Genomic DNA, 27574 nt, shown 5'->3' with positions numbered 1-27574 from the left:
TCTAAAATGTCTCAAACTTTACTAGTGAGTCGCAACTGGCGGTAGACAAGAAGACACCCCCCTTTGTATAGTAGGTACCGGGGTTTTTGCAAAGGGAGGAACAAAGTATCTGGAAGAGAACATAAAGCAAATATTAGGAAACCTTGACCAACAATTTAATTATTTGAATTGATTGTCCAGAGGTTGAATTTTTCCCAAAGGGTCTTATGGACGAAGTAGATGATCCATATATAGCTGGGATACCTAAGGATTCACACTACATAGGGGAGAATCAACAAAAGATTGATAATAATTTGCCACTGGGCACTGAGAATTCAAATAATGAAGACAATATTGACAATATACGACTTCAAACTCAGTTTGGGAGAGTATACAGTGGCTTATACCCAGTTGGACCTCGTACTCCTAACTTCTCTTCAAACAGACGCAATAGAATCTGTAATTCATATATAGAGGATGATTCTGGCACAAGTATTGCATCAAATATGAGTACAGTAGGCAGTAATGGATGTTCTTCTGAGGATAAAATGTATGTTGATTTTCCAATAAGGAACTTTTGGAAATTAGCAAAAAGTCCTATAGATATGGAATCACCACAAATTGGATATTGCAGAGGTTTTTATTATAGGTTACTAGTTCATCCACGTGGTGGAAGTACTACTGACTCAGAAAGCAGTTACTTAAGTGTATTTTTAGAAGCTTTACATCATGAATCTTATCCTGATGATTGGGTCTTTCCAAACGTAAGATTTCAGCTTTCAGTAGTGAATTTTTTAGATCCAAAGGCTAGTATTACATCTTGGGCCCACTGGACGTTTTCTCATGATGCTATGAGCCGTGGATGGCATAAGATGGTTTCTCACGCTCGTCTTACTAAGGCAACTGGATTTATTGATGAAGAAGGTACTGTTTTAATTAGAGGTAGAGCTGAACCACCTTTTCCTCGGATATGGTCGAGATCCCCAAAATGTCGTCCTTGGAACGTCTGGGGAATTCTTCCTTATAAAAGTGCATCAGTACCTATTCAAGGTGAAGTTTCTATGGTAAAGCAGAAGAAACAAAATCTATATAATCAGCACAGTAATATAAGAAATTCTCTCTGCCCATTTCATGATTTAGCTGAAAACTCTATAAGTAATACCAAGTATTTTGATAAGGGATTAATTCAGACGGATGGTGCATCATTGTCACAAATAAATACAACTAATCCAGAGAATAACATTTACTTACCATTGATTGACAGGTTAATTTGGTCTAGCAGTAATTTATTTGTCCCTACTCTTAAGCCTCAACTCAATGTTGATTTTGTCCCTGCATTTATGCACTTGCTATACCATCTTAAGGAGTTTCGTCGTGCTGTATTCTGTTGGAATTCTAAATCAGATATATCGAATTTAATTAATGTTAATGAGGCTGAGAATCATACAGATCGTTCGAAGAGGTCCGATTCTAGTTTAAATTCTCAATCATCTATTATTGAAGCTCTACAGAGAACATTTGCATATATGACATTGTGGCCTATTGCTTATGCAGTAAAAAGTTCTATTCGCTATAAATGGCAGGAAACAGTCAACTCAGATCCACTTACTAATAAATGGTGTCCATATAGATGTTGTAAATGTGGAGAAGATACCATATTATATAAAGATATACAAAGCGATACTTCAGTTGTAAATAATGATAATATTACAAATAACTTGAAGGATGTAGATTGGAGTTGCCATTATTGTAGACTACCTACACAACCTGATTGTACTTGGTTAATGAAGACATTATTTATGAGTGATTTGCAACGTATAGATGTTCCTGATCCTTTGATGCGCTTTCACTGTTTTTTATTTGGGGCAATATATTTGGAGTCAGCCCATTCAATACTCCAAATTGCAGCTTATCATCGATCTGCATTTGTAAATGATGAATTTGGCCATTTAGATAATGATGTAGTAAAAGACAATTGCCAGTCAAGAAATGAACCAAATATAGACATATCTGCATCTTCTATGTTGGAGTTGGAGGAATATTTGCGTATACCAACCGAATTTGATAATACCTGCAGAGTTCTGTTCTCTAGTGTTGCAGAAGATGGTGGTGACTGCTTTCTAGACTATTCAACCTGTTGCCTACGTGCAAAACATATACATTCTGTTCCCAAGGCAATTGAACATTATAATAATCAGCTTAAAAGATTTCCTGAAGTATTATTTATATATTTTTCACCTCCAAAAAATGCAAAGAAAGGTGAATTATTTGATGTTCCATTTCGTTTAGAAGCATCTTTTTTACTTGAAAATGACCAGACAAATTCTGTAAAATTGGACCCAAATACAGAAGCTTGTAAATACAATAGTAATGATGATATAGATAAGGACGAGGTAATCTTTAAGGAGTTTACTGGAGATTTCAAATCTAAGAATCGTACTAAAAGACCTCAAGGTATAGATACTGACTTACTTGATGAAAGTTTAGATAATAGCTGTGTCTTACCTAGTATTGCAGACTCAAATGATGATTATTCTGTAGATTATATTTCAGATGATGGTTTTGATGATGGACATGATATTTCTACTAGCCCAGAACTAACAAATGATGGGTTGAATAGAGATTTCAAAGATGATAAGGTAACAAAGTCCGAGGGGTATTTTGGTCCTAGGAATCAGTTTTTAGAGAAGTGGTACTCCCTTTATGGAGTGATTATACGTGAAGGTGATACATCAAATAGTAGCAGTGGTCCTAGAACATCTTATCAAATACTATTACGTCCAGAAGAGGATGGCCCATGGTTTCGGATATGTGATGGTTTAGTCGAGCGTCTGATTCCTAAAATAGAGTTCACTGAATGGAAGTGCCATGGTGGGTTTTTTTGTGCTGCTGCAATCTATATTGCTGAAGATTATATCGATTCTATTGCAGCAGGTGATGTTGTTGTAGACTGTGATTTGAAATCTTTAAACCCTAAACTTTATTATGAAACATTGGATCTTTTATCAGTATCTGAAGAAGACCTGATTAATGTTAATCCATGGATATCAACACAAGCAAATTGTTACTCATCAGGTACTTATATGAATGAAACTCCTGTAAGTGATACTGAAAGCGTTTCTGCATCTGTTGAAATTGCAAATGCTACAGTATGCGATTCTTCAATATGCAACTTTGGTCATCCTTTAATGGATGTAGGATTTAGTTTGGATCCTAATGTTTTATGGATGCTTGTTGACTATCGCTGGGGTTGGCCATACATAAATAGCTATTTTGGACTAACTGAACCATTAACACAAGCATTTGCTGTTAATCCAGCGCTAATACTCTCCGCAAAAATAATTCTCACTCCTTCTGCAAATGATTTATGCAATACTCTCATGTTTCGACCCTTGAAATATTCAATTCCAAAACTATGGGCTTTACTACTTGAGATTATGTTTGGTCCTGACCTTGATTATAAGGATCTGGATTCAGTTCTACGTGTTATTCCACACCTCCGCAAGATATCTAGCAATATTTTTCATCAAATCAGTGACTTAATATCAGAAGACACCACTCAAGGGGTGGAACAATTTTATTTTACTGACTCAGAGCTCATAGCAAGTCTAGGTGAGAAGTTCCAACAAAATAATAAGCCTCCTGATAATTCCTTACAATATAATGAAACAGCTTTAAATCAAGCATATGCAAATTTAATAATTGATAACAACCTTATAGAAGGGATATTCTCAAGGAGCGAATCTGTTGAATTATACGATAACGCTTTACTACTTATGAATCGTTTACATAATATTTTATGGCCAAATCTGATCCAATTTGTTGATGACTTATTACCTGTCACAATAACGATTAGATTAAAACGTTTATTCTTTCGTAATGGAGACGATTTATTATTTGACCCAAGGTTAACCCCAGAGGATCTTTGTGCAAGATTCCTAACAGAATCTAAATTTCTACTTGAATCAAGCTGCTGCCCTCTAAATCTTATTAGAAATTGTGATAATGGGCAACTACTAAGTGCTGCTGTCAATCAAGTTGCAGATGCATTAGATGCATGGAATTTGGCTACATTTGGCTCATCATGTACACTTTCATGTTCACCAAACCGTGTTGCAGATCACCTTGTTACTGATATGGGGAGCGCACACTTTGTAATACCAATTGTGGTATACATTATAAATGTCCTTTTTATGGGATTAACATATAGAACTTTGCTAAATTCAAAGAAGTATATTGCACTTCCTGACCTCAATGAGTCAATATCCAGAGAACAATTAAGCCAAACTACTCTTCAGCCAACAGAACAATTCCCAACAAAACAGTCAGGTAATCTAAAGAGACGAACTTTATCTAATAAGATTAATTCAACAAGTAACACTACAAATGGTGTCTCTTATATCAATCCTTTATCGCAAGTTATTCACCATCTTCAGACAAATCAAGTTTCAGCAAGTCTTGTTGATCCATATGTATTTATTCCTATGTACTCATTTCATGCAGCCTCCTCTCCTTTGTTGGTAAATATTGTTGTGGAACAGGACTTGATAGGAAGAGAAGGTTTTGGTTCTGAAAGTATGGTATCTGCAATTAGAGTGCTACATGTAAATAGGCTTGCAACTGTACGTCATTTATATATTGCAATAAGGAAATTATTATATGCTCAGTTTGATAAGCAGAAATATGCATTAAGTAGAATATCTAGCCATGATATTAATGTCTCAAACCAATCTCAATCAAAGAGTTGTGAGAATTTACCTAGCAAGAATACAAAAAGAATGACAAATTCATCAACTGTTGAGTTGAATGAAAATACATGGATTCCTTCAACTCCTTTAGACTTATTCTTTTTGTATTCTCTACGTCCAGATCCAGATCCAACACGTCGTGGACGTTTAAAATATACTTATATGTCCCCAAATGACTTTGTTGAAAATCATACCTATGGTTCTCATAGATCAAGTTATATAGCAAATTGTGATGTAGTAGTCCTGATTTGTGTGCCCCCTGAACTGAAGTTACATATAAATGGTGAAGTAAATAAGCTCAAATTAAAGGACTCTGAAATTTCTTATGATGACATATGTATACCGTGTCCATCTAGAACTGTTCATTCTCCGCTTTGTTCGAGTTATAACAATATTACTAGCCAAATTCCCAAAATCAATTCTTCACTTTTAAAGATGAAATTAATTGATCCACTATGGTCAACTACTAAACTTCCTTTAACTGATGATTCAATTGCTCCCTTACTAATTTTTAAGTGGTTTGACCCTGACTCACTAAACATTACTTTATTAAGTGTTATTGTTTGTGAAGCTAGAAAACCCCTTAGGGATTGTATTGTTTCTTGGGTATTTCCACGTGCTAGGAAGATGGGACTATTACCAGACTCTACTTCAAAGGAGACTTTTAATGCTGAAGATTACAATGTAATGGAAGAGTGCCATATTAGAGTTTGTCAAAATGTCAGGCGTTGGACTTCTTCTATTAAGAAGATTAATAGAACTACCGGAGATGTTTTTATTGTTCAGAGAAGGCAGAAAGGACTTAGTACCCCACCCTTACTTTCTGGTTGTCCATTCATTGCTCCATTTTTAACTGCAGCTTTGTGCACAAACTCAGGTATTCTAGATGAAATGCCTTCATCTCTCTCTAAAAGTGAATTTACGAGTATAATATCTAGTTTACAACTAAAAAAATCAAGTAACCAAAGTAATTTCTTTAGTACACCAATTCGTCAATATAATGGAACTTCGTCTTCAAGCATGATTGACTTCTCTAAAGAGATTTTTGATAAAACGTGGCCTATTGCTAGATCTCCACTTGATGCAAAATTACCTATATTAGGTGGTACAGCTTTAAGAGGTTCATTAAATAACTTATCTTCACAGTTTGTAACCGATATATCCCAACCTAAAGTGTTGTTGGAAGAGAGTGATTCTCAAGTAATAAGTAAACAAACATCAGAATATATGGTACCTGAAATATCGAATAATATACCAAGTATCTCAACTTCAAAGAAAAAAAAGAAAGCATCTAAGAGGATTCCTGGAATTCCATCTTTGCAGAAGTCTAGTATTGTGAAGGCCTTAAATGCACAAAGAAGATTGGAATCAAGGACTACAAAGTTAGGTTCAGTTGGACCTTTTGATGAATCTGGAATTGATGAATTTGCACACCCTGATAATACAGACTTAAATGAATGCCATTTTGGAGATACTCCTGAAGATAATAAATCTCAGGTGTTAGAATCTCTAGAGAAATCTAGTGATTCAATTGAGACTTCAGGGGGACTTCAATTGGACAATACATCTTCCGAGACTACCCAGGTTGGACGTCCCAAAGAATTATTATCTGTCTCAGATGTATTATACAATATTGCAACTCAATGGCTAAATATCAATGATGATGATATAAGAAACTTAGTAAGGCAATTATTGGAAGCAGTCTTAGATGAACTTATTTCTAGTTCAACTACAAATATTTCTGAATCTTTTCAAATTGATTCTAATTCATATCATTTTTGGATAAATGGCCTATACTTGATTTTCGAAAATATACACACGATTTGTATAGGAAGAAATATTGAGCCAAGTACAGTATTAAAGGAATTCTATCAAATAATTAGGGATGTGATTGCTGGTGAGGCAACTCTCAAACTAAAGATTGGCAAACCAAATAAAGAACTGGAATTTATATTTTCATTAAAGGAGCCACCTATATATCGTTTAATAGTTAGAGATGACCAACGTGCTGTTATTTATTTTGTTGCTTTGCTCATTTTAAGAGATTCTAAATTACTTTCCAAGACTAGTTTTACTGAAATTATAACATATCTACTCCCTAAAATGGACTATGTCAAGTCGGTCTCTTTGTTAAAAACCACAAGTTATAAATTAGTTAGTTTATTGGCATTGTTTTCTTATATATGGCATTTAATTAGCAGTCATTCTTCAGTTAGTTTAACATCACTTGGATATAAAGTAGCAGAGATGTCTTGTAGTAGGCTAGCTTCCTATTTAATTGGATTAAGATACTCAATAAGAAATTCAGAAAGGTGCTTGGGTGACTTAAAAAGTAAAACTAATTCTTGGTTCATTTCTTTGAAAATAATTGATCGTTTGTTAATATATAGGGAATGTATTGAGATGACTTTAACTTCAATTTGTGAGAGAATTCTTTCAGATCCAAGTGAAGTTTCTAATCAGAGCAAAAGATTCATAGATATAATAACGGGTATAGATCATTTGATTAAGTTTGAGAGCATTGTAGATATACCGAACACTCTGAAAGCTGTAGATAAAAAGGGAATTATAAAAGATACTCCTGTGATAATTGAGGATAGTGACTCTTGTTCTGTAATATTTAAACCTCCATTTTGGAACTGTTTAATGGAACCTAACAGATACGAAGACCTTAATTTAGAATCTATTTGTAATAGTGGTAATATTGAGAGTATTTTAGGTTTTGCAAAGTTACGGCTTTCACATGACAATAATATTAAATTAGATATTAAAGAAGAGCTTGTAGTGACATTTGATTATGAAATTAGTGGACCCGTCATTATTTCTAAAAGTGATGATAGTTATCAAAACTTACTTAACCAATATAATGAAAAGGAGATAATGGCTGAATATGTATTTCTTTGCCATGGTCAATTAGAAAAGCATGATGGATATATATCTTTCGAGAACCTCGCTACAATTATCTGTAATAGAATATTTGCAAAGTCTGTAACTGTTGGATCTAGTAATTGTATAGCAAAATATAAGGTGTGTGGAATATATAAGCATGTAAATTCAACTAGAGATTCATCATTATATTCATTATGTAGGTGTCATTCAACCGCCGGTTCAGTTAATAAGATTCGTGCGTTCATGTCCGAAATAGGTCATCCAATCGTATGTGATTCAAAATTTCTAAATAATAAACAATTAAATGCAGATAGAAGGTTATTTCCACATATATTCTTCCATTGTTGGTATTTGGAGTTTTTGAAGCCTGACGAAGATGCATCCAAATTTCAAGTCAAATATTCACTTCCTTCAAATTTAACTGATGCCCTTCATCAAAATTTTAAAGAAGTGAAGCATATAAGTGAAACATCTGACTTTATACAAAGAACACATGAGGATAAACTTGAAGATTTTATACTAGATACTCCTAAACAATGTAGTGAATCACAGCTATCCAAATGTAACAATAGAGACAAAGATGATTCTCAGATTGATGAAGATGATTCTCAGATTGATGAAGATGATTCCAGATTACTTTCAAGTACAATGATATCTTCACTTCCAGGATTAGGATTTGGTCTAACTCCATTCCTGGGAATGCCTAATTCACAATATGCTGCAAGTACAAACTCTGTAGATGTATCAAATGCACTACCTACATTAAATATAACTAAACAGAGAGGAGCTGTAGACAATAGAGGAATATCTACATCATCTAATTTGTTGAATGTTACTGTGTCATCTAAATCTGACATTCCAAATTTATGCCAAGTAAATACTAATATTAATAGAGTATCTAATACCATTCATTCATTACCATTTCAACTTCAAAGTGGTCTTATTAATAGAACAACAAATATAGTTCCTATAAAAGCCCATCCAAATTTAATGTCATGCTTATCTAACGCGTCTAGTAATTCCCATAATCAACAATCATCTCAACTTAATTCTCTTAATTTTGATACCTTAGGCTATGACCACTGTGCAAGTATTAATGCACCTGACATTATACAAGCACGTACACCAAAATATGGAATTAAGAGTAATCAAGATCAACCTACTGTAGTTATTCCACCTATTTCTACAAAACAAAATTGGAACTTCAGTTCTATAGGTTCTAGCAATTCATCTAATTTTGGAGAACATAGTAACTCAAGATGGACTAATGCAAGAAGTGATTTACAAAATTTAACTACTGATTGGCAACTGCAACGTCCTAATTCATCTAGTTGGCTACCTAACATTTATGAAAATACTCAAGTAATTCACCATCAACTACCTAGATCAAATAAATCTACTACTTCAGGCTCATTAATACCATTGAATGTATCTCATGTTAATATAACCCCTGAAAGACTATTAGGGACTCGTCAACATGGATCTAATGATCCTTTGTTGATAGGTTACGAGACAGCTAATATAGATCTTAGTAAAATAAACACGCTGCATTATAGTACATAAGGTTAGCTTATACTTGTTTAATTTGTTAATAATTGACTTTTTTCTAAGTATTCAATACTTTTTGGTTACATTCACATCTTATAAATGCCACGTCGGCGGGAATCATCACGCTTTGTAGCTTATACACATGTGAGAATTATCTGAGTTGTCAACAGCTATTACCTTTATAATTTTATAGATGACTTTAAAAAATGACTTTTTAGACTTTCCAGGTATTTTCCAGGGTGCTAATACTCTTAGAAAAACTCTAATTGCAATCTCAAGTATTAATAATTCTATTAATGATGCTGCGAAAGCTGCTGTAAATGCTACAAACTTGGCAGTAACAGATATTGGATGTGGAAATTTATCAAGAAACCATGCCTCAATAATTTCGACACTATTTATTCCATCAAATATAATATGTAATTCACAGGAAGGTACTGAAGTTGGCTTTATACATGGTTCAAGTAATTATTTTGGTATAAGACTTGTTATGTTTACAGATATAGAAAAGAGATCCATGGGATATATCAAAGTAATTCCATATAGTAAACTTTTCAACTCAATTGATATATATTGTAATTGGAAAAGAAAATATGGAAGTAGACTAATTGATATAGAACATACTGACAATAATTGTACTTATGAACTAACAGCTGACGATGTTGGGAGCACCATAGTTGTTCAAGTTCAACTAAAAGGAGAATTTGATTCTAATAATGGGATATTATATGGTGAAGTAGGGCCCATTAATATTGATAAAGAAACTAGAGAATCCATTTCAAAAACTCTAGAAGCAGGAACTATAAGATTCCCAGTTTTTATTTTAGATAATAGTTTAGATATAAGTAACATTGCAAAATCTCATGGTTCCAATGACATTTTGAATGATATACCAAATGATATTCTAGTAATATCATATGATGATGTTAAAGTAATAAAAAATGGTTCAGGAATGCCTGGATACTCAAATAACAAGAGTATTGAATGGTCTGCTAAATACTTTGGTGGAAATATTGGTATATATTTAGATTATGACTGTAATAATGTATTTAAAATATCATCTGGTAGAGATGTACATAAGCAACAAGTAGTGTTAAGAGCTACGAGCAAGACAGCAAGGGACATGATTGCATTGACAATACGTTGTTTAAATTCTTTTCACAAAGTTGTATTAGAATCTATTATTAGAGGCACAATCCAATATTTTAATACAGATGATAATAATGGGGCAGAGTATACCAATAATATTGATTATTTGGATATATTGGCATATAGTGATAGGCTATTAAATGAATTGAATATTTCTAATGAGAAACGAGAGAAATATCTGATGGAAAAAAAACTAGCATTAAAGGAAAAAGAAATCTTAGAAAGTGAAATATTTGAGACAATAGCAGCATATCAAAAGTTGTTGGTTCAAAATTCAAACTCAAACAATATATGCAACAATGTAAAACTGATAGATAAAGATTTGAATGATCCTGTATTAACTAAGAGTACTGATACAAAAACCCAAGAAAAATCAAGCTCCATGTACTCTAATAATACTAACAGACAACGTAAAATTGGGAAAAATGGTTTAATTAATGGATTTTCTGGGAAGATCGTTTCAACTGAGAAATTACCAAATATTCCAGAGGACAATACGACTAATGAAGTTTCTAGTATGGAAAATCAATTAATTATACAACTTCAAATAGAAAATTCAAAGCTCAAGAGCGAAGTGTCTGAGTTGAATGAGTCTATAAAACAAGAAAAGAGTAAGATAATTGAATTTTCTGATTTAGAAGATGAACTAGTAAAAAAGAGAAACGAATTACAATTAAGTAAAGGAGAAGTTAAAGTTTTAAGAGAAACAGTAGAATCTTTAGAAGAGCAAATTAAACAACAACAACTAGAGATTGATAAGATTAAAAGTAATGAGACAAAAGATATTAAATGCTATCTCGAGAAAACACAAGAATTATATCAACAAGTTACAGAACTTCAATCTCAAAATACCAAAAAGCAAAAGGCAATACAAGATTTATTAGCTGATAAATCTGAATTATCTAAAAACTCTAGTAAATTGGCTAAAGAACTTGAAAAACTTCGCAAGCAATATAATCATTTAAATAAACGTCTAAATACTATAACAACTGAAAGAGATAATATCATAAAAGAAAATAATAAATATATTGCATCTGAAAATATTCAAGATCCAAATATACAATTAAAAATAGATAATTTGGAGAATAAATTAGCACAAAAGAATATAGAAAATCAGGAAATGAAGAAATTGGTCGAATTATTAAAATCTCGTATTAGAAAGCTGGCATTAATAGATAATACTGGACACTGCAACTAAATATTTCATGCATAGTAATAAATATATACTTTTGACTTATTAAAGAAGAAATAACTCATTTTGATAAATAGTGTAATTAGATATTGCTAATTATTATTGATGTCATAATAAAACTATACACATATTTTACATGTCTATATTATTTAATGAATTGTTGGGGTGACTAGCGTGATATTTTTTTTAGTATATATATATACTTTATATACACAATAAATTAAATTAGTTATTCATAATAGCACAATGTATGTTTACAATTTAGAAAAGATTAAAGTTTTTGTTATAAGTTCAATCCAATATAACATACTGTGTAGCTAGATTTAAAGAACTTTAGAACCGCTTTCTGAGTGGAAGTATCTAGCATACTTTTCTTCAATAATGGTAATCTTTGCTAAACATGGATAAGGACAATAATTTTCGGCAATGGTTATTAACCGAACTATTTCCTTCTCATGTAATAGTATTCGGATCCAATCAGGCACAAGATTTCTTGAAATCTGAATTTGGACTTGATGTATCAAGATTACTTCGTCCTTTTGGTACTGACTGTGCTAGTAAATATCTTTGGGCTGAAAACAACAATCTAAAATCTAATAATGATGATGTAGATATTAAGTGGCATGAACGTGTATGTTTAGAATATTATAGATATTGGCCTTACTCAAAAAACATTATGATGAATAAACCTCCGGATTCAGATCATATCTGGTTCTCAAACAATACACACTTTTCTGTTAAAATTAATGCTATGAATAAGACTATTAAAGCTGATAATATAAACATCAGATTTATTTCTTTATGTAATACGAAGAAAGATGTACGTGAAATATCTGAAGATTTGACTGTACGAGCCGTAGAGTCTTGCAGACAATTTTCAAGATCATTTTCAATGAGTGAAATAGTTTCTAAAATAATTTCTGGAACAGGGCGTAAATATATCGAGTCTTTAGCTAAAGAAATATTGAAGAAAGAGGATTCTTCACTTGGTAATAACATACCATTTATAGGGATTAATGGCCTACCTATTTGGCTTGAAAGATGGTTCCAGGTATTCTATTCAGAATTAAACTTTGCAATACATGAAACTATTAGTCAGCCAATTGGAGGTATGATTTTCGTATTAATCAATGAGGAATCTCTTGATAAAACTTGTGAAGCTATATTGGATGGTCTTAGAACTGGAATTAGCTTTGCAAATATTGATGGTAACTCTAATTATTACCATCACCAAGAAGGTTATTTTCGACCTCATTATTTACAAGAAACTTATTTGAATGATTTCCCATTAGTATTTATATTAATAGGTGACTCTTCACTGGAAGATAATTGTAATTTAGATGTACAATCTATAATCTCTAAATTGAAACGATTATTCCCTGAAAACGAATTCTATTTGTGGAATATTAAGGGAATTAGTAAATGTAGTTATTCTGAATCAATATTTGAAGAACAAAAAGTAGATAAACCTGTATCAATTGGATCTTATGCTCATCCGTATTTGGATACTACCGATGATTACATAAATGTGAATCGTTTTTTAACTCATAGTGATATGGAGTTGCTTCGTAGTATTATTTTTAGCTGTGTAACTAAAAATTTTGTTTCATGGATTCAAAATACAATGAATAGATTGTACAATACTGTGAATCAATCAAGAAAGGGGATAAAAAGTCATCTCAGGATGTTTTGGAGAAGACCTAAACCTGAGGTAAACACTTCAATGAATTCAGATAGTTTTTTGTCAACTTTAGGCATGACTAATGCAATTAGTAATTTAGATGATAAAAGCCAACTTTTTGAATCAAATATTCCATTATTTACTTCATATAAAGATACTTCAGCTAAGAAACAATTACGAAGTCCTATAATATACTCTGCTAGTACAATTGAAGGTCAAACACGCATACTCGCAGATCTTTGTTTTTTGATTGGTGACTTTTCTTCTGCTATTCAATACTATAAGCAAATACTCTCTGATTACAAGCTTGATAAGTCATATATATGTATGGGATCAACCTATGAAATCTTAGCTGTATGTCAAGTAGCAACTGGCATGGACCTAGAGACAGTCTCAAACTTACTATTAAATGCTTGTAATTCTTATCAAAGAAGCAATGATTATTACAGTTACAGCCTATATATGCGATCTATTATACTTCTTGTAATATCACTATTTAATTCCCCTTATCTATATTCTGTAGATAGTGAATTTTCAACTTCTGATCTATCTGGTAGCTTTCGAGTGAAATATTCCACTATATATGATTCAATAATAGATAAGGTTAAGTCTGTTATTATTGATATGCAGAATTTGGATATGAATTCAAAATACTTTTCATGGATACTACCCAATGATAAAGGCAATTATTCAACTGAATACAATTCTACAAGCAGAAGTGAACAAATTGTACGATCATCAACTAATATAAGTAAACAAAGTATTTTGAATTTCGCAATAATGAATGATTTATTTACTAGATTGTTGACTTTACTTCCAAATGATGCTCACCCTAGTGGATCTATTTCTAGAAGAAATCTCTATTGCCACAAGTGGTATTACCACTCTATTTTGGCTGCTCAAGCTTTTCAATATATAGGGTTTAAAGCAATTTCTTTACAGAGTTTTTTGCATGTTCTTTCGCAAGAAGATACTATCAAATGGCCTGATATTGATACATATCTAAGGTTCCATTCAGCAAATTTATGTCATAAACTCTCTTTCTTTCCTGAAAGTGTGCTTTTATTTATTTCTCTGATCTATGAGATTATATTACGATGTATATACAAGTTAGATATCATGAATGAATCAGATGCACTTGAAATTAATAATGAAAAATCTATAGCTGACGATACCGGATTATCAAAGTCACTTGGGGATAATATCTCACTTAGAAACTCAACATTTCTAGGCAAAGATGACAAAGAAGACTTTATTCACTTCAATAAATTGCAACTTTTACTTTTTAAAGGATTTGTTGAATCTTTCACTGATTATTTAAATAACCTTAAGGAGAATGAAGATGATAAAACAACACAGCATAGTTTTCAACTTCGTCTCCCGTTACCTATTTTATTACCTGTTGGAACTTCTTTGATATTGGAATCAGATCATATTCAGACAAAAGCTGTAAATTTATTAAATGAAGACCTCTTGGATGATAATAATTTATCCAGCAATAATTGTATTTGCAGTCACTCTAGGCTAACCAAATTACTAGGTCAAAATCTTAGTTGTAGTTCATGCGATAGCATAAATGGAAAGGACCAATATTGCATGTCTGCTGATGTAACTATCCCAAAGGGACATAATAGTTTCTGTAAATTTCATACTCAAGATAAGTCATTTGTAAAAGATGATCATTTTGTTTATATAAAGAATACAATAGATAGGTTACTAGATATGGAGAATAAATTGGAGAATTTGGAAGTTTTGGAACTACAATATCAATACTTTTTACAGAATCGTCAAAGTTTAATAGAGCAGATCCAAATTAATGACTCTACTTCACTTAATCATCTTTTAATGAATTCTTCTTGTACAACTAGATATACTTTTGTTGGAAATAAGTGTATTGTTGAATTCTATTTATATAATCCACTGTCATTCTCAATTAATTGTGAATTTTTGCACCTATGGGGTCATTTAAGGATGTCTGATGGAACGACGCTTATTTATCCAATAATTGTTGATGAATCTAATTTATTTGATGAAGAATTTGTAGATGCCAAAAACATCAATATTGAAACAAATCTTGTATTTTTTAGTAAATCTATAAGTTTAAAACCAAATGAAAGTAGGTTATTTAGACTAACTGCAGTTCCTTTCACATGTGGTGATTTATTCTTGGTAGGGATTTCATTTTTATTAGATGGCAAGGTCCCTATTCGCCAGAGTTTTAATTCACCAATTCTTTCAAAGGAATCAATTGGAAATTATCGTTTGCTAGTCCCAAATGTAATATTTAACTCAAATTTAAAAGATACCAACTTCTCTGGAATAGTGAAAATTTCCATTTTGAGTGAGTTAAGTAAATTATCAATGCTAATTGATATTTTTTCATTTAAAAATGCACCTACTTCAGAGACAAGTTCTGAAGATTATAAAATGAATAATCATAACTCACTTGCAGGAATTCCATACAATTTCTCTGTACAGTTGAAAAATTTATCTAGCTATTTAGTAAATGGTACGAAGCTATTTATTATTCCTTTATTTAGTAGGAGATTTAATATTTCAGTATGGTTGGAAACAAATCCAGATGAATTAAAGACATCATCAAATGAACCACTTCTTTATCATATACCTAGTATTGGTGCTGGTCAAATAAAAAATATCTCATTTTCCATTTGGGTGAATGCTGAGTGTCTAGGTTCTATATACATTATTTTAGTAACTTCAGGTAAAAATCAAAGTGATCAGTGCTCGGGATTAATTCAGAACAAGCTGCGCTCCCATAGACTGATTGTAATGGCAAAAAAAGATATCAAAATTAATAAATCAATATCAATGTATGCATCGGTCTTTTCTAATGGACTAGGTATGCGTAAATCTATATTTATCCGTTGTATTAATAACTCAATTTATCCCTTAAATATGCATAAATTGTCTATTTTTCCAAGTAAATGGATTGAAAACACAGAAATGAAAGATAAACAAGATAAAAAGTATACACCCTCAGTCATAATTATTAAAGATTTTGATAACAAAGAAATATCTCAATCTCAAAATTACTTGAAGAATATGGATAGCAATACAATTAAAATAAGAAATGAAAATAATGACAAGATAATCTTTCCAGGTAGAAGCTTTCAAATGTTTGTACAGATAGATGAGAATTATCCAGAATTTTTCTTAACAAATATCTCTTCAGTCCTAAACGTTGACTTGATTCTTGAGTGGTCACTTTATCCATTAAATAGTGAGAAATTAAGTAATCTTCAGTGTTTTGGTCAATGTGGTATTTTTGATCTGAAATTATGGACATCTCCTAATTTATTAACTTCAAATATAAAAGATAAAAAGTCTTCACTAATATTTAGGTTAGACATAATAAAAGATAAAGATAAATGTAGAAATTTTAGTAATGGGAATTTGAAAAGTGTGAATATAATAGCATCAATAACTAATACCTCTGAGAAATGTACCACTTTATGTAGTCTTATCTGTACCACACCAAAATTATCTAATGATCAGAAGTATGAAGATTTACTTGTTCCTCAAAGTGATATAGATCCATTTTCGACTGAATTAAATAGTAGCTCAATGTCTTTGGAACATAATAAATTAGAAAAGTCAGATCAAAGTACTTGTACAATACTTTCCTCAGGGGAACTGATTTGGATAGGTCCTACAACAAAATACTTGACTTTACTTCCAAATTCATCCGTAAATGTTTATCTAAAAGCTATAACACCTATAAATGGTCTATTCAATACAAATAGTATACAACTAATTATAATGAAGGAAATTCCAATTCCCAATATTTCAAAACAGTCTCACTACATAAATACACCTATAGCAAAGTATATTCAAAATACTTCAGTTGTTTATCAGCAGTGGCACCCCTGTGATGTAAGCAAAATTATAGAACCAATTATTTTTCGTCTTGCATTAAGACAATGGATGGAAATTAATGATGAAAAGTCACTTAACAAGAGACATCAACTTAAAAGTGGTAAAGAATCAACATTCATCCAAAATCCTAATTTGAGACTACTTCCTGTGTATAGAGCAAATAAACTAAAGAGTAAAAGTTCCAGAAAAAAAAGTAGCAATAAATCTCACGTTTTAACTAGTTCCCATGAAATACTAGTGAAAGATAATGAATTCTTAAATAAATATAACTCAGCTATTAATCAACTTGTTAGATGGGCACTTGCACCAAGTACTCCTGAAGTCAAACATATTGATATAAAACCCTTTATAACAAGTTCTACGAATTCCAAATTATCTTCTCATTCATACAAAGGTATTGTGCAGCCAAGATCATGGGAAGTTGGGTGTATTCTGCAAATATGATGTATAAGGCACAATTCTTTTGAAATAAAATTCTTATTAAGATCAGATTATTTCTAGGCAAAGCTATGAGTATTGCAGTCCTTAGTTAACTAGCTCTGAAGTACAGATCTTTAGTAGTATACACAAATTTGTAAATATAAAACTTAATTCTGTTACTTCTCAAATTTTATCAGTATACTTAAGATACAATAGTATGTTAACTTTATTTCATGTTTATCGGTTAGCTTTTGCAACACGTTCAACTTCGTCTTTTCTCTTAATAGCATAACTATTTGGACTTTCCTTTGCACAGTTCATAATTTCATCAGCTAAACATTCAGCAATAGTCTTAATGTTTCTGAATGCTTGGGAACGTGCACCTGTGCATATTAAATAGATAGCTTGATTTACACGTCTTAATGGTGAAACATCAACTGCCTGACGCCTTACAGCTCCTGCCGACCCAATACTAGTTGAATCTTCACGAGGACCACCATTTTTAACAGCATCAACAAATACTTGAATTGGATTTCTGTCAGTAATAAGGTGGATAATATCAAATGCAGATTTAACAATACGAATAGCTTGGTTCTTTTTACCATTATTCCGCCCATGCATCATCAAAGAGCATACTAAACGTTCCACAATTGGGCATAAAGCTTTTCTAAATCTTTTAACTTGATAACGACCAGCAGTTACTGGAGCATATACACAAGCTTTGTCTTTAACAGCAATGTAGTCAACCAAAGAAAGGTCTGAAACATTTACATCATCATAAGACCATTTACCAAATAACTTCACCTCAGATGTAGAGAAAGCTGCCATCCTTAAAAATCCTACAAAATATCTTACAAATAAAAAAAAATAAAGTTAAAATAAACGAAATTGCCCTAATAAGTAGATATCACCCTTAAAATATAAATCCTCAAGTACCGTAATAAAGATAGTGATATTAGCACTTGAACTTACCTTAAAATGAAATGGAATTACAACAAGAAATATACCAAATTCGTTTATTGGGTAATAAGCGCTACAAGTAAGGTATAGTTAATGAATGACTGAAACAAAAAAGTTGAACTCGTCTATGGTGTTATTGTCGTCTCAAACAATAGCGCCTATGTGACACGTATCAACTTCTCACTTAAATTATAGCGCCTCATCTACAACTTGCTACACTAGCAATATTTATAAATATGCTGAATTAAATAATTTAGTAGCACTGGAAATTAATATAATGCTATCTTTGTTTTATTATATTTACTGTTGTTCGCATTTTGGGATCTAAGTGGTCTGTTGAGTTCCACTTAAGACATACAACTATATTGTCATCACTCTTTGAATTGTCTTCTGTAATATTTGGACAAAACAGTAACTGACTAATACCACAGTTATCACATGGAAAGATTAACTTCTCATTTGGTAACATCTCTACACCTTTACCTAAAAGTAGCTTCTTCATGAGTATATTTTGGAATAAGCCGTGAGTAATGAGTATAGATGCTGAGTCTGTTAGTTTATTGTGAACCTGTAGATCATTCTTACTAATTGACCAAATCCACTCTATAACCTTATCTGCCCTACTTAAGGCACATTTAATTGACTCCTGTGGCTGATTCCACCATCCCTTTTCAGTAATTTTGTCTTCCAATTCAAAGTCAGGGTATAGCTTTAATATTTCTCTACGTGACAAACCAGAACAATATATAGAATCATTCACATCAGGTAAATATAGACGTTTACCATGAAATACACCTCCAACTTCACAAAGATCTTTTAACACTATAACTTTACAGTTAACTTTCTTCTGAATAAGAAATGCAGTTTCTAAAGAACGCTTTAAAGGTGAGCAATATATAGTATTAAATTTAGGCATAACCAATTTAAGCTTCCTTATATTATTATCATGAGTTATCCATACTAAGCTAGATTCAGATAATAAAACCTCAGCTGTTCTTGTTGCTTGTTTAATTCCTAATTCTGTAAGACTAGGATCAGGGGCCCTTTTATTATTGAATTCGCTACTATCATTTGTTGTGTCATCATTGAGAGTTGCATTATTTGTGGATTCAGCATGCCTTATGAAATACCAATACATCAGTAAAATACTTAAGACTTTTATTTTCTGTAACTCCTTGCAGACATCTTTTTTAGATCTCTTGTAGATCTTTTGTAGATCCTCTACTAAAACTAAACTTCTAATGTCATTTTATTTCTAAGCAAGAGATCTAAAAATAAGTATCATAGGTCTATCTTAGTGTACTAAATTGATAGTAACCTGTGTAATTAGTGCTTACTTCCAACTATACATATGTTAAAAGTTGCATTTCTAGATTCAAGTAGGATTTATTGATTATATTTCCCCATATTAATTGGGAGGCAAACATTATGAAGGTGCATCACAGTGCACTATAAATAATAATATAATAATATCATTTATAAAAAAAGGCCCAAAGCCCCCTATCATATCAAATTATAGACGAAACTACTTTAGTAAAGAAGCTACCACGTATCTTTTCTATCCTTAGTAAGTGGCCATTTTAAGAGCTTACCGATCGGTGTCTACAAAGTGCCACTTTGGCGGTTTGTCCATCACGACATGCCTTAGCCCTAAATATTATATTGCCTATTAAGTAAATAAAGAATGAGCAATAAAAGCTTTGATCAATGGATTCTTAATGGGAATTTAGTCTGGATATCTCATCCTACTTTAGCCTGGGCTCCTGCCAGGATCCAAAGGATGGAGGGAGGTAAGCTAGTTGCTTATGTTGATGATGGTTTAGAAGTACATATAACAGATGAACACAAAGATAAACATCCTGTTGATGAATCAAGTCTAGCAGGAATACCAAATCTAATTACTCTTGGTGATTTTTGTGAAGGAGCTCTTTTACATAATGTCCGTACTAGATATTACCAAGATAAGATTTACACGTGTATTGGTGACTTGATTCTTATAAGCATTAACCCTTACAAATCTATAAACGATCTTTATGGCCATAAGACATTTCAACTTTATAGGAATAGCACTAGAGATTATAATGTAGATTCAAGTATTGATTCAAGTGAACTACCACCTCATGTATTTAAAATGGCTCAAAATACTTATGATGCTTTGTTTCGCTATAAAAAAAATCAAAGCATTATAATTACTGGTGAAAGTGGTGCTGGTAAAACTGAAGCGACGAAAATTATATTATGCTATCTTGCAAATCTACATAAATCTCCAGAAGATTTATCCTTTTTATTTCCTACTTCTAGCTATATTGGAAAGTTATCATTTCTATCGACAAATATTATGGATTATTCAAATAATTCCTCTATTGAATGTCTTATTTTAAGAAGTAATCCTATTCTTGAAGCTTTTGGTAATGCTAAAACCTTAAGAAATGATAATTCTTCTAGGTTTGGGAAATTTATTGAAATCTTCTTTGATGCCACTGGTAAACTAAGAGGTGCATCTATTTCAAACTATCTTCTTGAAAAATGTAGACTAACTTTTCAACAAGATAGTGAGAGAAACTACCACATTTTTTATGGCTTATGCTCCTGTGCAGTAAAATCTAATATTTTACCGAAAACCTTACTGGATGAGATGAAATTAAAAGATGTAGAGGATTTTTTAGTACTAAGAACTTCAACTGAGGTTCCAGGAAGAGATGATGTTGCAGAAATGCATGAAGTAATTAACTGTTTAAAGTGTATTGGAATATGTGAGGAGGAACAGCATGAAATATTTAGAATTTGTGCTGGTATATTACATTTATGCAATATTTCGTTTGTAAAAAAATCTGGAGATGAATTTCCACAAATTGACTCTAATTATACTGAAAGTTTTGAATTAGTTTTAAATTTGTTTAAGCTATCAAGAGAGTCACTATTAAGTATATTTCAGTGTAAAAGATTAAAAGACCCTGAAACTAATCGTATTATATATATGCCTCTATCTCTAGATGCTGTATACCATACAAGAGATGCAATGGCAAAGGCTATATACACGAAACTTTTTGACTGGTTAGTATATCGTATTAATAAATCTATGGCATGTGGACTGTCAACAGACTTTAATATCTCTGTAAAGGATCCATCTGGAATGGGGATGGGTAAATCAAAAACATCTTTTTCAGGTCATTCAATAGGGCTTTTAGATATTTACGGTTTTGAAGTATTTGATGTTAATTCTTTTGAACAATTTTGCATTAACTTTAGCAATGAGAAATTACAACAACAATTTAATCATCAAATGTTTCAAGCAGAACAACAAGTTTACAATAAAGAAGGTATTGACTGGGCTCATATAGACTTTATTGATAATAAAGTAATAATTGACTCATTAGAAAAGAAACCAAATGGAATATTTCCAATTTTAGATTCAGAGTGTCTTATGCCACAAGGAAGTGATCAATCATTTTTAAATAAAATATTAAATATAGCTGCTCCATTTAACCCTAAAGTTAATAGTAAATCCACTTATGATAGGTCAAATAATGTGCCATATTGTAATATTATATTCAAACCAACCAAAATGGCAAATGGAACATTTGCTGTGCAACATTATGCTGGTGCGGTAGTTTATAATGTATATGGTTTTCTTGAGAAGAATCGTGACCAACTACACATAGATGTTTTAGAACTTTTACAGGAATCCAAGTCCCCAATTCTAATTGAACTTTTTAATTCAATAGATTCTTTAGGTGTAGGAAATCTAATTAGTCGCGATAGAGTTACAGTATCAACTGGTACCTCTTCCAGACCCAAAGGAATATTAACAACAGTGAGTGGAGCCTTCCGAGAACAACTCAATGGCCTATTAGATATACTAAACTCTACTATACCAAACTATGTACGTTGTATTAAACCAAATAGTATTAAGTCTGCACATGAATTTGATAGCATAGATGTCTTAAGGCAGTTAAGATGTGCAGGTATGCTGGAAAGTATAAGGATTAGAAGATCTGGTTATAGTATAAGAAAAACGTTTGTCGAGTTTTATAATAGGTACAAGCTATTATACCCTAATATAGACTCAAGAGATTTTACAGGTGCAAAAAATTATGTACAAATATGTAAAAATATCCTGGAAAAATTACAAAGAGAATTAGAAGCCAAAGAAAGCAACCAGAATCCTGAAATGTGGAGATATTCATGGCAAATAGGTAAAACTCAAATATTTATTAGGGACTACCTTCAAATTGAGCTAGAAAGGCGTGTATCACAAACATGGTTAAATTATTGTACTCGTATTACATCTTATTGGCGTATGTATAGAAGTAGAAAACATTTCTTACTTTTGAAGAAGAGTTCAATTAAGATTCAAGCATCATATCGAGGTTTCAAAGAAAGAATGTACTATATTAATAATATCTTAACACCACGTATTAATGCAGCAATTATAATACAAAAAGCATTTAGAAAGTTACTTAATAAAAGAAAAGTAGAAGATCATGTTGGAAAGGTAAAGATTCAGAGTACTGAAAAATCAGATTCCCAAATTATTGACGAAACTAAAGTAAATGTAAAGAACTTTACAAACTATCCGATTATATGTAATAGTAAAAAATTAGAAGTACAGAATAATCAAGATGAAAATATAAATAAATACCCTGAAAATATTTCAAAGTTATGGAAACTACTAGATTCATTGGAAATTCAAAAAAATACTTCTAATTCAGATAATCTTGATTATAAGGAAGTTTTAAATGACTTAGCAGATACCAAAGCTGAATTGGCATTACTAAAGGAAAAAAATATACAATATGAATCTAAAATATGTCTCCTTGAGTCAGAAATACAAGTAAAAAGTTCTGAAAATAGTAGAATCATTAGTGATTTTGAATATAAAATCAAACTTGCTGAATCATCAGCTGCTGCTGAAACAAGTAAATTTACCGAAATATTAACTCAAGAAAAATCTGAATTTGCAAGAAAGATCCTGAAATTAGAACAAGAATTACAAATTGAACGTAATAGGGTACAATATACTGAGAAAATGTTAGAACAAGCTGATAATGATTTATTTTCTCTTAGAAAACAGTTTTCAGCTGAGCTAGAAGATAGACAGCAAGAAAGAGCATACTGTATGAAGGAAATAGAGAGATATAGAGAAGTACAAACTAAACTTCAACATCAGCTAGCAGATTTCGAAGAATATAAACAATCTTTAAGTCAAAAATTAATAGACTATCAACAAATAAAGCAGGATAATCTAAATTACCAAAAGGAAAATTTAAACTTGAAATCAGAGATTCAGGAATTGGAAAGAAAATATCAAATTATTAATGACAAAAATATATCTCTAACATCACAAATAGAAAATCTTACTGAGAAGTCAAAAAGTAATATAGATTCGGACTTGTCAGCAGTTAATATGTGGGAACTCTCAACATCTGATGGAACTGTTCAATATACAGATTATTCATCTCCAAAGTGTCCGAATAATTTACTATCAGTAAATGTAGGTGATAGGAGATCTATATTAGAGAAACAATATTCTGATTTAGTTGAAGTTAATCATAATTTACAGGAAAATCTAGAAATTCTTGAAGATGACAAAGCAACTCTCCAAAGAAGAATACTTGAACTTTTTGTTGAAAGGAGAACCCTTAAAGAAGAAGTACGTACAGTGTTAAATAGGCTTAGACAAAAAACAACTCAAGTGGAGGTACTAAGATCAACTCTTGCAGAGCTGAGAAATACTGCAGATATTAGTTTGAACGAAGTGAAATCTGAATGGGAAAATTGTGCACAGCAACTAGAGGCAACTCAATATGCATTAATAGAATCAAATAAAGAATTAGAAATTTTAAGATCCGAAAGAGATGAATTACTTGCATGCTTAGATGATGTACAACACTTTACTGAAGCAACTATGAAACGTAGACAACGTAGTAATGGTTTAGGGAGTAACCAAAACAACTCTATAATTTATAGCTCAGAGGCCCCAAATATAGTAAAAAATCGTGGAAAAAGTATTGTGATTGAAGAGACATTAATAACCCCAAAAAAGCCTTTAGGAGAAAGATATAATCGTAGAATAGTGAAGGATTTGAATGACTCAGATATATCTTCATAGAAATTATTAAATTTTTTACTAGATATAATATATTATATTACTTATAGTTAACTAACTATATCATAATAGCTGACTAGAATTTTAGTGACATCAATGTATATTACCTCGTTTCAATCTAAAGTAATCGCGCTAATTCCACGTTTTCTTTTTCTGTGGGATATTTAGCGCTGTCAAAAGTATTACTGAGAGAACTCAGCTATTTTATAGTTATACAATATCTTAACACTAGCAAAAATAAAATATGGTCGTGAAACCTAATTCTAAAACTCTGATCGGGGAGGATCATAATGAAGATCAGCCAAAACCTTTAGATCAGGCTGATATTGACATAATGAGAAAGTACGGATTGGGTCCATATGTTACTCAAATAAGACAAATTGAGGTGGAAGTAAAAGATTTAGTACGGTCTATTTCAAAATTAAATAGTGTTAGAGAATCAGATACAGGCCTTGCACCACCTCCACAATGGGATTTAGCTGCAGATAGACAGATGATGCAGATGGAGCAGCCACTACAAGTAGCTCGCTGTACAAAAATTATTGATCCAGGTACAGAAGAAGCTAAATATGTTATTAATATTAAACAAATGGCAAAATATGTCGTCGGACTTGGTGATAAAGTTGCACCAACAGATATAGAAGAAGGTATGAGAGTTGGAGTAGACCGTAATAAATACAAGATTCAAATACCATTACCACCAAAAATAGATCCATCAGTTGCTATGATGACTGTGGAAGATAAACCAGATGTTACATATAATGATATTGGTGGTGCTAAAGAACAACTTGAAAGACTTAGAGAAGTTGTGGAAATGCCACTATTACACCCCGAGAGGTTTGTTCAATTGGGTATAGATCCACCAAAAGGAGTTCTATTATATGGACCTCCTGGCACTGGAAAAACATTGACTGCTAGAGCTGTAGCTAATAGAACTGATGCATGCTTTATATGTGTTATTGGTTCTGAATTAGTACAAAAATATGTAGGTGAGGGAGCACGTATGGTAAGAGAACTCTTTAGGTTGGCCCGTAGTAAAAAAGCCTGTATTTTATTTATTGATGAAGTGGATGCTATTGGTGGTGCTAGAGGTGAAGAAAGTGCTCATGGAGATCACGAAGTTCAAAGAACTATGCTAGAAATTGTTAATCAACTGGATGGATTTGACGCAAGGGGAAATATCAAAGTACTTATGGCAACTAATAGACCTGATACATTAGATCCTGCACTTTTAAGGCCTGGGAGATTAGATAGAAAAGTAGAATTTAGTCTACCTGATTTAGAAGGAAGAACACAAATATTTATGATTCATGCAAGAGTTATGAATATGGAGCGTGATATAAGATTTGAATTACTAGCTCGTCTTTGCCCGAACTGTACTGGTGCAGATATTAGATCTGTATGTACGGAAGCTGGGATGTTTGCAATTCGTGCTAGAAGAAAAAGTATTAGCGAAAAAGACTTATTGGAAGCTATAAATAAAGTCGTACGTGGTTACAAAAAGTTCTCAGCAACCCCTAAATATATGGTATACAATTAATACATATGTCTACTACTAATTGAACTTTAAGAATTTAAGAACTAAAATCTACTTTATATGGTTAGTTTTACACTGATACCAATATTTTAATAATAAATAATAATAATAGTTAGGTTTATATATATCGTATCTACTCGTCAACTACAAATCTACAAATTTATAGTAAATATATATTTACATTTATTTATATTCACATTAAAAGTATATTAATTATTCAAAAGAAATATTAGTTCCAATGCTCTAATGTTTGATATAATTGTCTAAGTTTATATTCATAATGGGTATATTACACTTAACCTCTACAATAACTTTAAGTCACATATAATGATTCTGAAGAATATTGTCACTAATACCCGTAGTATTCCCCTTTTAATTGCTGATATTGATACCATGTATCTTCTTCGAAATCCTTCTCGCTTCTGACTCTTCTATATCTATTTGCAAAGGCAATAAATGCAACAAATAAAAGGAAAATACCGGCTAAAGCAATTGAATATGATGTGCTAGGTTGGGGTACAGGATAATATCCTGCACTATTAATGATTGAGAATGCTTGATCCATTAAAATAGTATAGAGGGCAATAGCTACACTACATATTAGGAATGCAATGAAGCTGAATGCAGTTGAAAATCTTAAACTCGATATATTACTCCGTAGAGAACAAACCATTGCACCTGTTATCATTCCACATGCTATTGAGAATGTTGTTGCTACTCCATAGGATATATTTTTAACTATTCTATATGCATCACATTTATAAGAATACCAAAGGCATAATGGTGAAATGCAATCAATTCCAAGAGATAGTTTGGCTGCAGTCTTACAAGCAATTTCCCACACTTCATTGTGAGATTGTATCCTGCGCCCAACAACAGTTAAAAGGCCCCAGTAACGTGGATATGGATAGAAACTACGTCCAGCTGGATTATATAACCATGATGGTAAAAAAATACTTAACATTAATAAAAGAATACCACCTGCACTTGCAGAAAGTGCTGCAATGTTAATATCAAGTCTTAGTTTCTCCTTTGCCATATAAGAATGACTTCTTTATACTTTCTTTAAATATTTCTCTATATCTCTTTATACTTTATATTTCTTTATTTTTATTTTGGATCTTGTAAAAAAAAAAAAAAAAAAGTATTGACAGAAGTCTATTTCACACAGTGTTATTTACACACAATCCCTCAATTTTGTTTAGATATTTACCAAGTGATATTAACCATCTTCACATAGTTTACTATACAAAATCTTAAGAAATGGTTCAGCTTCTACATCAATTAGATCACTTAAAAGCTTAAAAAGTTCGAGTAACCCCACTTTATTACGTAGTTGATTAAGAATAAAATTAACAATAATATCTAAAGCTTCACTATCTGAATCTCCAATAATTATTGACATTTGATCTTTTATAAAACAAGTATATTTATCAATTAATGTATATTGAGTTGCCTCTAGTTG

The 27574-nt window shown here is 31.6% G+C and overlaps 8 protein-coding genes across 8 annotated transcripts; 5 read left to right on the top strand and 3 right to left on the bottom strand.

The window, feature by feature from the left end:
- Positions 1-206: 206 nt before the first annotated feature.
- On the top strand, positions 207-9179 carry cand_018030 (uncharacterized protein; the record flags this gene model as incomplete). Its single annotated transcript, XM_067212037.1, has 1 exon — positions 207-9179. The coding sequence occupies one exon, from the start codon at positions 207-209 to the stop codon at positions 9177-9179; it is 8973 nt and encodes a 2990-aa protein (XP_067067176.1).
- A 178-nt stretch (positions 9180-9357) lies between these two features.
- Positions 9358-11511, top strand: cand_018020 (uncharacterized protein; the record flags this gene model as incomplete). The annotated part of the gene is made up of 1 exon (XM_067212036.1): positions 9358-11511. The coding sequence occupies one exon, from the start codon at positions 9358-9360 to the stop codon at positions 11509-11511; it is 2154 nt and encodes a 717-aa protein (XP_067067175.1).
- A 394-nt stretch (positions 11512-11905) lies between these two features.
- On the top strand, positions 11906-17527 carry cand_018010 (uncharacterized protein; the record flags this gene model as incomplete). Its single annotated transcript, XM_067212035.1, has 1 exon — positions 11906-17527. One exon carries the CDS (start codon positions 11906-11908, stop codon positions 17525-17527), a length of 5622 nt encoding a protein of 1873 aa, XP_067067174.1.
- Positions 17528-17740: 213 nt separating this feature from the next.
- cand_018000 (40s ribosomal protein S5) lies at positions 17741-18331 on the bottom strand (the record flags this gene model as incomplete). Its single annotated transcript, XM_067212034.1, has 1 exon — positions 17741-18331. One exon carries the CDS (start codon positions 18329-18331, stop codon positions 17741-17743), a length of 591 nt encoding a protein of 196 aa, XP_067067173.1.
- A 412-nt stretch (positions 18332-18743) lies between these two features.
- cand_017990 (phosphoglycerate mutase family protein) lies at positions 18744-19601 on the bottom strand (the record flags this gene model as incomplete). Its single annotated transcript, XM_067212033.1, has 1 exon — positions 18744-19601. The coding sequence occupies one exon, from the start codon at positions 19599-19601 to the stop codon at positions 18744-18746; it is 858 nt and encodes a 285-aa protein (XP_067067172.1).
- A 546-nt stretch (positions 19602-20147) lies between these two features.
- On the top strand, positions 20148-24575 carry cand_017980 (myosin head family protein; the record flags this gene model as incomplete). Its single annotated transcript, XM_067212032.1, has 1 exon — positions 20148-24575. The coding sequence occupies one exon, from the start codon at positions 20148-20150 to the stop codon at positions 24573-24575; it is 4428 nt and encodes a 1475-aa protein (XP_067067171.1).
- Positions 24576-24816: 241 nt separating this feature from the next.
- On the top strand, positions 24817-26112 carry cand_017970 (26s proteasome regulatory subunit 7; the record flags this gene model as incomplete). Its single annotated transcript, XM_067212031.1, has 1 exon — positions 24817-26112. One exon carries the CDS (start codon positions 24817-24819, stop codon positions 26110-26112), a length of 1296 nt encoding a protein of 431 aa, XP_067067170.1.
- A 346-nt stretch (positions 26113-26458) lies between these two features.
- Positions 26459-27148, bottom strand: cand_017960 (uncharacterized protein; the record flags this gene model as incomplete). Its single annotated transcript, XM_067212030.1, has 1 exon — positions 26459-27148. The coding sequence occupies one exon, from the start codon at positions 27146-27148 to the stop codon at positions 26459-26461; it is 690 nt and encodes a 229-aa protein (XP_067067169.1).
- Between the last annotated feature and the right edge of the window lie 426 nt (positions 27149-27574).

This window comes from Cryptosporidium andersoni (genome assembly GCF_001865355.1).
Source record: "Cryptosporidium andersoni isolate 30847 chromosome Unknown contig_63, whole genome shotgun sequence".
Classification (NCBI taxonomy): Eukaryota; Apicomplexa; class Conoidasida; order Eucoccidiorida; family Cryptosporidiidae; genus Cryptosporidium; species Cryptosporidium andersoni.
This window is presented reverse-complemented; position numbering and strand designations above follow the sequence as displayed.